The 12980-nt window shown below is 44.4% G+C and overlaps 1 protein-coding gene across 1 annotated transcript in view; it reads right to left on the reverse strand.

Moving 5' to 3' along the window:
* Positions 1–12980, reverse strand: part of LOC124776885 (transcription factor collier) — a 491431-nt gene that overhangs the window by 366091 nt on the left and 112360 nt on the right. Inside the window, exons 5-6 of the mRNA XM_047252075.1 lie at positions 7690–7763; positions 4747–4815 (exon numbers count right to left, since the gene is read on the reverse strand). Coding sequence (XP_047108031.1) covers positions 4747–4815; positions 7690–7763 — 143 coding nt within the window. The remainder of the gene's footprint in view (positions 1–4746; positions 4816–7689; positions 7764–12980) is intronic.

Consider the following 12980-nt stretch of genomic DNA (forward strand, 5'->3'; position numbering starts at 1 on the left):
ATCGACTAGTCGCATCAAGTGAGTCTACAGCAGCGCCCCTCGTGTTTTATTTCTGTACTGAGTCTCGCCTTTCACGAGTGGTCGCTTTTGTTACGTCAGCATCAAAGATGAGTCTCTTTTGTTTTCTTATGAATCTTCCTTATTCGCTTGTAAATTACTATTCATTTACGTAGTACACAATTACGCGGAGTTAAAAAGAATGGGGGGGGGGGGGGCGATGGTCGAGCAGGTCCCCATAAGCCACACACTTCTATAGTCTGTGCTAAGCGACGCTTGAGACGCTGTAAAGACGGACGCCACTGGGCAGTGGGTGACTGGCGACGTGTGGTTTGCAGTGCTGAGTAACACTGTACCATGTGGCAGCACGATGGTTGAGTTTGGGTTTGGCGAATGCCAGAAGAACGTTACGTGCCACCATGTGTAGTGATACGGTATGGGGGTGGTTTTCGTATTTTGGGTGTAGTCCCCTCATTGAGCTTAAGAAAACACTAAATGCCCAATGATATGAACAAATTTTACACCACTGTGAACGGCGTATTATAGAGGAACAATACGGAGACAATGATTGTTTGTACCAAGATAACAATGCACCCTGTCATACAGCAACAATGTCAGGTAATACTTTGTTGACAAGAAAATGCCTGAAACAGACCTACGCGGTTAAGGCGCTCAGTCCGGAACCGCGCGACTGCTACGGTCGCAGGTTCGAATCCCGCCTCGGGCATGGATGTGTGTGATGTCCTTAGGTTAGTTAGGTTTCACTAGTTCTAAGTTCTAGGGGACTGATGACCACAAATGTTAAGTCCCATAGTGCTCAGAGCCAATTGAACCACTTTTTTGAAACAGACCTAACTGTCAGTCCCGACCTGAGCCCAATGGAACACGTCAGGGATGAGCTAGAACATCGACGTAGCTACAGGCCCCAAAGCCCAACATCCTTACCTTCTCTGGTTTAGGGTCTCATTTCTCCACAGACATGCAGTCTCTTCATTGAAAACGTCCCCAGCGAAGTTCAAGCTGTCATAAAAGCGGAAGGTGGGAACACACCACATTAATATCCAGTAATAGATGGCTGGACACTTTCGATCAGACAATGCGTAGACAGGTCGGCACTACGCGAGTGGTCCGTGGATCTGCAAGTAAAACGGGGTCATCTTGGACGGTAGAAACGGACGTGTCATAACTTCCAAACGCCAGTTAACAGGCTTGGCTTGACGATCGCACGGACCAGCCCATTCGACCGGTCCACCTCTGAATAGACGTCGTTAACTGAAACAAGTGAGATGGTTAATACTTTAACCGGTGAAATTTTAATGCTGTAGAAATAAATGAAGCATATGAAATGGTTATGTTATGTTAACTGGGGACCTAGAAACGACGAGGAGGCTCCGTCCCCGCCGCAGCTGCAGTGGTCCACAACCCAAAAACGACTACCGCAGTCGACTTCACCCCTCCGCCGCCCCACACCGAACCCAGGGTTATCGTGCGGTTCGGCTCCCGGTGGACCGCCCCCCCCCCCCCCCCCCCCAGGGAACGTCTCACACCAGACGAGTGTAACCCCTATGTTTGCGTGGTAGAGTAGTGGTGGGGTACGCGTATGTGGAGAACTTGTTTGCGCAGCAATCGCCGACATTGTGTAGTTTAGGCGGAATAAGGGGAACCAGCCCGCATTCGCCGAGGCAGATGGAAAACTGCTCAAAAACCATCCACAGACTGGCCAGCTCACCGGACCTCGACACGTCCGCCGGGTGGATTCGTGCCGGCGACCAGGCGCTCCTTCCCGCACGGCATATGAAATGGTAATTTATGTATTATTACTGTTTCCATAAACTTAATGCGCTACATAACACGCCTACCAATCTTTGATCTGTTGCCCACCCGCCGTTGAATAAAAATGGTCTTCGCACGTGTTACCCAAGTGCTCATCTCTAATCTCGCAATTTTATTTCCGTTTAAGAATCAAATGGTTCAAATGGGTCTGAGCACTATGCGACTTAACTTCTGAGGTCATCAGTCGCCTAGAACTTAGAACTAATTAAACCTAACTAACCTGAAGACATCACACACATCCATGCCCGAGGCAGGATTCGTACCTGCGACCGTAGCGGTCGCCCGGCTCCAGAGTTTAACAATCCTCTGATGTAACACATACTCGTTCGATTGACAGCCTACTGAAAATTCGTTTACGTCATGAGCATGTAAAAGTAAAAGTCTTATTTTTCCATCATCAGGAGCAGAGTTAGTGATAAAAGACCGTGGGGAGGCAGAATGAGATCCGTCGTGCAGCGAGGCATCAGGAGTGGGGAGCTACGCGCAGTGATTAGATGGCCTGCATATTCTGAACTGTGAGGAAGCGGACAAAGCAGTGAGGTATCCCGCGCCGGAAGCAACAGTGAGGGAACCGTGAGGTGTCGCGCGCGCGCGGGCGCCCGCGCCTCCCCAGGGACGCCATTTTGTCTCCCCTCACTTATTCCCGAGGAGCGCCCCCCCCCCCCCTCCCCACCCTTCTTCAGAAATAGACGCGGCGCGGGCTCGCCCCGCGACTGCGCCTTGTTTACTTAGGCGGCGCACCCTCACTTATCCTCGCTATAACACAGCACTGAGGAACGCTAACACCTTTATTTCCACGCTGCTCCCGCGCTACTGGGATGCATTCGGTGCTGGCGGTCGTACCGAGGGAAATCGTGTTGTGCTTGCGGAAACAAACTAAAACATTTCTTGAATTAGAAGGAAGGAAGACCGGGTTTTAAGTCTCGTCGACATCGATGTCATTAGAGAATGAAGCTCGGATTATGTCATGAATGGTGAAGGAAACCGGCCGTGCCATTTCAAAGGAGTCATCCCGGCATTCGAGTGAAGCGATTTAGGGAAATCACGGAAAATCTAAACATGGATGGCCGGACGCGGGTTTGAACCGTCGTCCTGAATTCTTGAGTTATAAACAGTGAGAGGAGGACAAAGGTTCTCATCTTTGCAAAATTAGACCGAACTGAATATATTGAAAATTTAATATATTAAACATCCGTTAAACTTTTATTCTTTAAATTAAATATATGAAAACGAAATAAAAAACTGAGAACTGTCTGTTCAAGTACTGAGTAATTAGTGCCCTACGTATAACAAGACTCATTCGTTATCAGAATTGTGCACTCCAAAAAATGATTCAAATGGCTCTGAACACTATGTGACTTAACATCTGAGGTCATCAGTCCCCTAGACCTAGAACTACTTAAACCTAACTAACCTAAGTACATCACACACATCCATGCCCGAGGCAGGATTCGAACCTGCTACCGTAGCAGCAGCACGGTTCCAGACTGAAGCGCCTAGAACCACTCGGCCACAACGGCCGGCCTGTGCACTCCAAAGACGGTGGTGACACTTTTCAGATTTCTTCCCTTGTGGTTCATTAAAATCATGCAACAGCGTCGAATAATATTCAGCATTAACAAGAAATACCTTTCCGGTAGTGTCAATATACAAGTAACGCATATCACAGTGAAACTTACGGAAAGAAAACGCTGTAGATACACAATCGGTAGAGCAACTAATGTACTGACTGACTTACCTTCAATCAACGCGCTTTGTCCGTTTAGATGAACCGTTTGGTTCTGGTATGAACGACCTTGACTGATTGACATGACTCCTAAGGGCTCTTCATTTAAGTGAGATTGGACTGTTTCGGCCGCAATCTGACTCAATAATATTCTTCTGCCTGTGTGCGTGGTGAGTGCAACGGAAATCAACGATTTGGCTCGTGTTGGTGGCAACCTTCCGCACGTGTGCCTGCGCAGGTCCTTGTGTAAGCCTACAAATGGTCCCTTACAGGTCATAAAAATTAAAATCTAATGCTTCAAAATGTAAACTATTAAACTACTTCCTGCTTGATACAGTTACAGTAGCCCAACCACAGTATCTAAATTTCGGTTTTTATTGTACATCAGAAATCGTTGCACAAAAATCGTTTGCTGGGAATTATTTTACAAAAGAAATTACTTGTGCAAAGCAAGAAGTAGTTTACGCCTAAAATTGGGGCAATGCATTTTTTCTTCAGGATAATCCTTGAAGAGAATATCATCGTTTTAAATTGTCACGATCCAATACAAAGACGTATGTTATTTAGTTTTGGATTGCTAGAATTATTCTGTTACAATTTTAGGTTTAATGAGTTTTATGCTGTGTGTAAACGAGTGCATTAAATTTTTCGAAATACGACTTTTAAATACAAGAAAATGCACTTTTCTTCTTCTTTCACAAACCCTTTATGTTGGATTGTTTCTCGAAAATTTTTTTAGTGTTAAATCTAAGACTGTATTTTTTCGAAGAGTCAATGCGTTTCTTTCTATGAACAATCGATTTACATTCGACACTGAGTAAGTTATTTCTCTCATGTTCCCTGGACGATGATCTAAGAATATACACCACAGATACTTTATTACCAATGGGGAATGTTAATGTTGATCTGTATCTATAGACATATCAACGGATATGTCATACAAGTATTCCGAAGCATTATCGATAGAGCGCATTGTTTCCTCGTTCAAATCAAAAGTGAAATCAGCAAGAACGCATCTGTGGAAGTTATACAAATGCATATTTAAATGACTAAACCTGCTTCATTGTGGACAAATTTGAGTACAGTACTGTAGGAATTAGTCTAGTGTTTTTTTTATTTTAAGGTTCCAGACACTGAGCAACAAAATACTACTTTGAAGCAGTCGCTATGGTAATCTGCAACGGTCCTACCTGTCGATGATGACGGGGTCAGAGGGCGTTTCGTTGCGGTTGCCGCAGCTCTTCTTATCGCAGCACCGGCTGAAACAGTCCAACAGCAGCGATTACAGTGCCGCCACGTACGTCATGCAACTCACACTTTATCTGTAACGGAACAGAAACAAGCTACTGCATGCATTTGTCTGTCTAGACGAATTTTCAGACCAATCGTAACTAAGACACAGCTTCAGAAACATATCATACGTGCAGGTCGTTACGGGTAGTAAGTGCGTTTGGAGTTGAAAGATTAGAAGAAATGCGTTTGGAACCAATAAGAAGAGCATTTACTCTTCTGTTATCACTGCTTCTAAGCAAATAGTGAGCCCAAATTTTGTGATACATAGCGATTGGCTGAGTACTAATCACTTCTCAGACACTACGTATAAAGTAAGTTTAATTTATGCTCACAACGATTTACTCGAGCTTATTTATTTGTGGATGGACGAATAAGCATTAGGAAAACTCTGTTGTCGACAAGCTACGTGTTCTGCGTAGACAGAATGAAGTTCTAATTCTCCAGCAGTCCGCAGTATATCTTATTGTACGAAAATACCAGAGGTACTTTCTTCCATTTTGCGTATACATAAAAACTCATAAAGTAATTATATTAATTTTTTATTTGTAACGTACTTTTGCTTTTAATTTACAATTACGTGTTAAATATGAACAATGGCGTTATGCTGTTACGCGTGATACGAATTGCTTACGACGCATTATGAGCTGTAAGTTACGCAGTACGTACATAACGATCTTCTTTTAGTATTTCTGCACATCAGTTCTGGTACTGCTGAGTCATTCTTAGAGACGAAAACATGGAGATCCATTTTAACCACTCATTACGATAACGAATAGTATACTATTAAGAGTTTTAAGGTCATTAGCACCAAAGTCTACTGTGCGTAAGATAGTAGGACGAAATTTATCAAAGAAATGAAGTCATTCAGTTCTCTTGGGAATGGGAAAAACTAATGTGTTTTCAGGAAAGCATTGACAAGAAAAAAAATTCTGGGAAATAGCTCATATAATAGAAACTGACGTCAATAGTGGCACAAAAGCTGCGAATGGATTACTCGCTAGCCTGAATTGAGAAATTTAAGAGTTTCAGGGTGCACTTCTAGTCAAAATGAACCGAAAACTCGGGCTGTACGTGCATACATCCCACTTTAATTGAATGCAAATTCATAACGATGCTTTCAAGAGGTGACTTTGAAATGCAATCAAGAGATATTGAAATCCAGAGTAGCGCAGAGAAAGAAAGAGGTGTGGGTAGAAAGAGAGAGAGAGAGAGAGAGGGAGAGAGAGAGAGAGAGAGAGAGAGAGAGAGAGAGAGAAAATAAAGGTGAAAGAGGGGCAGAAAGCAAGTCTTTTACGCAATTATCTCGTTTCGGCATCTGACGTAAGAGTCGTAGCCGTATGCTAAGGGAATTGAGTTATTTCGCCACGTACACTCTCCTCGTTAAGCCTTCCGTGTCCGGAAATGTGACAGTGCTCCTACAATTTCCTTCCATTTGTGTGATTTGTATTAGATTTTGCCATAGCACACTTCAGGCTGGACTTATATTTGTTCTTTTTTTCATAATTTTCGTGTTTTGAGTACAGAACCTGAGTAAGATTTACCGCGTCAAACATGAATTTCTTTTGGGTGTACTTCAGACTACAATTATAGCAGTCGAAGAACATGAAAGGAAGCATTTGTTGAGAAGAGAGTGAGGCGTGGTTGTGGTCAATCCCCGATATCATTCATATCGTATATTGAGCAAGCAGTAAAGCAAACCAAAGAAAAATTCTGGGAAGGAATTTAAGCTCAAGGAGAAGAAATAAATAATCTGAAGTTAGTAGGCGATACTGTAATTCTGTCAGAGACAGCGAAGGACTTGGAAGAACAGTTGAGCGGAATCAACAATGTCTTGAAAAGAGGTTATAAGAGGAGTATCAACTAAAGTGAAACAAGGGTAACGGAATGTAATCGAATTATGTCACACAATGATGGGGGAATTAGTTTTGGAAACGAGGCACTAAAAGTACTAGATGAGGTCAGCTATTTAGGCAGCAAAGTAACTGATGATGACAGAAGTAGAGAGGATATAAAATGTAGACTGGCTATAACAAGGAAAGCCCATCTGAAAAAGAGGAATTTGTTAGCTTCGAAATAAATTTGAGTGTTAGGAAGTCTTTCGTGAAGGTATTTGCCTAGAGTGTAGCCGCATAGGGAGGTGGACGACAAGCAGTTCAGACAAGAAGAGAATAGAAGCTTTTGAAATGTGGTGCTTCAGAAGAATGCTGAAGAATAGATCGTTAGATCTGATAAGGAAGTACTGAATCGACTTGGGGAGAAATGAAATTTATGACGCAAATCGACGAAAAGATGGGATCGATTGGTAGGACACTTTCTGAAGCATCAAGAAATTGTCAATTTGGTACTGCAGGAAAGAGCGGGTGGTAAAAATTGTGGAAGGAGACCAAGATATGAATACAGTAAGCACGTTCAAATGGATGCAGGCCCCATTCGTTAATCGGAGGTGAAGATGCTTGCGCAGGATAGACTAGAGTGCAAATACTCTTTAAACCAGTCCTTGGACTGAAGACTGCAACAATAAGAACAACATTTTGCAAACTGATTTCGAACGCTACTGCGGCTTATCTCTTTGTCACGTCAGATGCAGTGCTACAACTATAGTTTATTCTCTTGGTAGTTAACTTAAGGTTTGAAGAGGTTCTATGTTTCTTTTTTTTTGGGCTGCAACCAACGCCTTACAGCAATATCATCTCTTCAGTACAACGATTCTGTTAAGGCAGTTTGCATTTCTGATTCCGCATTTATTTGAGTTGTTCACAGATACTATGAATAGAGTTAACTTATTATATTAAGAACGAAGTATTTGTGGTAGAGATAAGGCACAGAGCAATCATACCAACCTGCACATGACTTCGTGCGTAAGCAGCACCCGGCACATCTCAGGGTTCTTGTCCTGTCCCTCGTACATAATGGCCTGGAACACAAAAATACATTACTATCAATATGGTGTGTTCATCAGAAGAGTGATCTGGACGAAACTGACACGTTGCAGTGACAAATGATTTGGGACTGCGTGCAATACAAATCTCTCTCTCTCTCTCTGAAACAAACACACACACATACACACACACACACACACACACACACACACACACACACACTCACACACACAACAGGCAATCGAGCGAGCAAAAATACTTACAGATGCAAGAGTGAATATGAATATGTAAGCGGATTTGTTTTAAGTGTATCTTCTAGCATTTTTCATCTGAATCGCACCGATTTTTGAGCCAGGGAAACATGCTATAGCCGGTAATATATCCCGTCCTTTCAATCGAAAATTCACAGTCCGGTTATTTGATGGAAACTGATATTTCGTTGATTTGCAAGACGTTATAAGAAATCCAGTGAGTAAGAGAAGATCAATGTTGACATTTTAACTTTGTATAATCACACGCCACTATTGGTCCGTAACTTTATGCTAGATCTCGAAAGAGAATCACTTAGGAAAGGATAGAACTCGATCGAGAATCTGCTTGGGGTCTGGGTTTATTTTGTTGAAAGTCATACCTTCTTGAAAGCCGTGTTATCTATATATACAAAAATATGATCCAGTTTTGTGTAAGTCGATAAGTTGTCTGCTTTTCACGCCTTTGATAATAAAATCGGTCTTAGGAAAGAAGACTTGATATGTTACTCTTGATCTGTCACAGTGTCAGAAAAAGAGGTTAATTTCAGTCTTCCGTGTGTCACCTCACAGGTTCTCCTCTCTCTCTCTCTATCTTCGTCTCTCCCTCTCTCTCTTTTCTTAAAGAAAAGAGTTCTTCTAAACAGAAAATTTTTCCGGACACGGTGAATTCATAAGCGGATTTCCGGATATTGTCCAAATTAACCAAATGGTTCAAATGGCTCTGAGCACTATGGGACTTAACATCTGAGGTCATCAGTCCCCTAGAACTTAGAGCTACTTAAACCTAACTAACCTAAGGACATCACACACATCCATGCCCGAGGCAGGATTTGAACCTGCGACCGTAGCGGTCGCGCGGTTCCAGACGGAAGCGCCTGGAACCGCTCGGCAACACCAGCCGGCTCCAATGTAACCATCAGCTGTTGTTGTGAAAGGATACAGCATGCAATGTTTTGCTTTCAACTTTCATATTGATTTGTTTAGTCTCTATGTCTGTCCCGTAAGTTCACAAGTGGGAAATGATCTGAGTAAGTTGTCACAGATCACGGTCATGGAAGATGAACTAATCAAGAAATCACTGGAAACAGAAAAAACCTTAAAATATCTGGGAGTAACCGCTCACAGAGATCTAAAGTGGGATGACAACGTAAAGATAATTGTAGGTAACGTAAATGCCACACTGAGATTCAGTGGGAAAGTTTCACTGAAATGCAACTCATAAATGAAAGAAGCTCTTAAGAAACAGTCTTTCAATCTATTCTCGAGTATCGCTCATCATTCTCGGACCCTTAGCATGTTGGATTAAGAGAAGACGTACAGAAGACACAGCCAAGTTTCGTCACGAGTTCGTTTAGTAACCGCTAGAAAGGTCCATCATCACCATTGGGTTCGGACGAAAGTGTTAGTGAAGCCTTTCAACGTTTTTTGCCGCTTCGATCGAGTAGCTAGCTCTATTGCGGTTTATCTGTGTAGCTTATCACGGTAGCGCTCAAAAATATTTCCTGTCTTAATAAATTAAACAAGAAACAACGCGCTTGTTCTCTAGCTGTGTTACAGTTTGGACGCGGGCAGTGTAGAAACGCGCCATTTCAGTACTATGAATAATAAAAAAACATAAGTGAACTGGCTCTTTGATTTATCGAGTTTTGATTAATTTATTACACGTATTTAAGAGACTGAGCGAGGTTGTGCAGTGGTTAGCACACTGGACTCGCATTCGGGAGGACGACGGTTCAAACACACGTGCGGCCATCCAGATTTAGGTTTCCCATGATTTCCGTAAATCACTGCAGGTGAATGTCGAGATGGTTCCTTTGAAATGGCACTGCCGCTTTCCTTCCCCATTTTTGACACAATCCGTGCTTGTGGTCCGTCTCTACTGACCCCGATGTCGACGGGACGTTAAATAAAACCTTTCTTCCGTATTTAAGAGCATTTGCAGGTTCTGCCCATGCTAAGAGAAATTTTAAGATACCGCCGCTATGACAGAACGATCAAGAGTTTTTATGTTGTTTTCGTGTGGTGGGCAGCGGTATTAAAAGCGTTACGGAGTTCAACGTTTTACTTCCTCGCATACATGGCCACGGCGAGAAAATCAAACAAATTAGACTTGATACAGATTCTTACCGGCTGACGGGCATTTTTGCATGGCAGCGTTTGCTAACGGAAGAGCTTCGAGAGATGTGGCAGCAGTAGCAGTAGTTTCTCCATTACACTCTGTAAGTTGGCTTGCAGAGTACGGCTGCGGACGCAGTACGGGAGCGCAGTGTGCCTACACAGAGCCACCTCTATCGGAGGCAGCTGCAGCGTCGCCATAGAGGAGGGCGGCAGCCGCGGGGACGCCGTGTAACCGGATACCGGCGGCGCCTGCCCTGCCGCCGTTGCCGGCCGCTTGTTGCCGGGCGGCGCGCGGCCGGTCGCACATTTGTCACGGGATAATCTGCCGGCCGGCCGGATGTCGTTCAACATCCGATCTGCGCACAAAGGCGCGCCTGCGAAAGTTAAACAAATCAGCGGATTTAAAGCGCCGCCGCCGCCGCCGCCCGGTCCGTTTAGTGATGAGCTCGAGATTACATTTGGGCGGGCGCGCTTGCCGGCACGCGACCCGGCCGCGCGCGCACAAAGATTCAATTTGGCCGGGGTGGGGTGAGGAGGGGGGGGGGGGGAGGGGCGACTAGCGGAGCCGCGGCACGCGCGCCACGGCGAGGAGGCAAAGCTCTGCATAAGCCGACTCTCACTGCAACAGCGCGATCCTCCTCTGCATCTCCCTGCGGCAAGGAACTCACTCCTTAAATCATCGCTCTACACCTACATCCATAGTCCGCAAGTCACCTTACGATGTATGTACTTCCGGTACCTGTACCTGCCCACACCCCATCCCGTTTTCACTGTTACATTCACGAGTTGTACGTGAGATCAACGCGTGACGATAAACCTGCGTGTGAGCTCTAATTTCTTAGATCTCACGACCGTGGTCACTGCGCGAGACGTTTGTGGGAGGGAGTAATACGCTGCCGACTAATCTTGGTACGCACGACCTCGGAATTACAACAGTAAACTTCTCCGTGATGCACGACGTTTGTTTTGTAGTATACGGTATTGCACGATGTATTTATTCGCCGGCACCGGGCAAGCAATTTCCAATTAAACATCTATCCTGTACGGGAGTATACATAACGGATGTACGAGTGCAAGTTGTAGACGCTTGGTTGACGACATATGGAAGCTTGAGTCTGGCCGTGGAGGGTAATCCGGCAGCCTATGTAAGGCGACCGCTCACTATAAGCGGGAATTGCGAGTTCGACTCCCGGTTCGGCACAAATTTTCATAGTCATCATTTCGTTATAGAGCTGATGGTTGTCCATATTCGCAACTGCAAATACGTCTCATGTATTTTTCCCGTAGCGTCTGCCACTAGAGTTTGTTGACTTTGGATCTGTACCTTTTATATTATTCCAACAAGATGGTCCCAGATTCATGAACAATATTCAAGGATCGGACGAAGAATATTTTTGCAAGCCTCTCCTTTCGCGGATGAATCACATTTTCTTAAGATCCTCACGATGAATACCTCCCTGCGATCTGCTTTCCGCCGGCCGCAGTGGCCGAGCGGTTCTAAGCGCTTTAGTCTGGACCCTGCGCGACCGCTACGGTCGCAGGTTCGAATCCTGCCTCGGGCATGGATGTGTGTGATGTACCTAGGTTAGTTAGGTTTAAGTAGTTCTTTCATACACAGAGATAAAATGTCGACTACAAAATGACAGTGTGCTGTACGTAGCTTAATCATCCGTTATACTCTTAAAACGTCCACGATATCAAAGTACTAGTTCGGTACCTATATTAGTGTACACGCAAGGAGCAGTAAAGCACATGATCCGCCAACCAATAACGGCATTCCACTGTTATCGTCTGTAGCGTGCGCTTCGGGGTGTTCAACATTCAGAATTCACTTTCATGTTGCATTGCGCACGGTGAAAGTAATTACCCACTGCAGAATTCTTCATGGGTTGTGTAAAGTAAAAATATCACTTATTGCGTTAAGAGACGACAGTGAGAGTTTTCCAACCATATAAATATTTTTATGGAGAATGGGAAGCAGAAACAGTGGCCTGGTGTGTGACCACCCTGGCATTCCCAGTTACCACGACACGCAACGGCTGGAGCGTCGCGTGTGGGACAGGAGCACAGAGCATACCGCTGACGCCGCACAGTATCTCCTGCCCTCTCTGTGCACAATGCATCACGCGGCCGCCTCCTTAGCTGCACATCGCTAAGGCAGTCGTGCGCAATGAGGCAAGCGTTTCGCTAGATGTTTAATACCCCTTTCATTTATCTACCAAAATATTCACAAAGAACTGCAAAAATTTTTGAATGAAGACTACGTATATTAGTGTCAATTACACTCGATAGCACCTGTGTACAGTTATCTGATATGACTCGTGCCAATATACGAAAATTTCCGAAAATTGCCTGGAATTATTGTTTTTTGAATGAAAGGCTCAAGCACAGCACATTTTCAAACTTTCAAGAAACGTTGATGTAGCAATTAAGCATTTAGTAAAACAACTGATTGATTCAGGAACACTATCACCTCTTCTACTTCTATCAAATGGCTCTGAGCACTATGCTACTTAACTTCTGAGGTCATCAGTCGCCTAGAACTTAGAACTAATTAAACCTAACTAACCTAAGGACAGCACATACATCCATGCCCGAGGCAGGATTCGAACCTGCGACCGTAGCGGTCACGCGGTTCCAGACTGAAGCGCCTAGAACCGCACGGCCACCTACTTCTACCGGATTGTTTGTTCTACAGGAAGCCTTAGTGCGCATAAGGCTGCCCGTTTACAGTCGATTTGGCTTAGTACCCAGCTAGTACAACTCAAGAAACAAAAACTTCTTACTTTTTCGCCTTGACGACCATATCTGTTAAGTACCATTACTGGCTTCTGTGACGAACCATCGTCCTCAGACCTGATAAATATGCCAGAATTGGTTCCT

Source organism: Schistocerca piceifrons, chromosome 1, assembly GCF_021461385.2.
Source record: "Schistocerca piceifrons isolate TAMUIC-IGC-003096 chromosome 1, iqSchPice1.1, whole genome shotgun sequence".
In the NCBI taxonomy this organism is placed as follows: Eukaryota; Metazoa; Arthropoda; class Insecta; order Orthoptera; family Acrididae; genus Schistocerca; species Schistocerca piceifrons.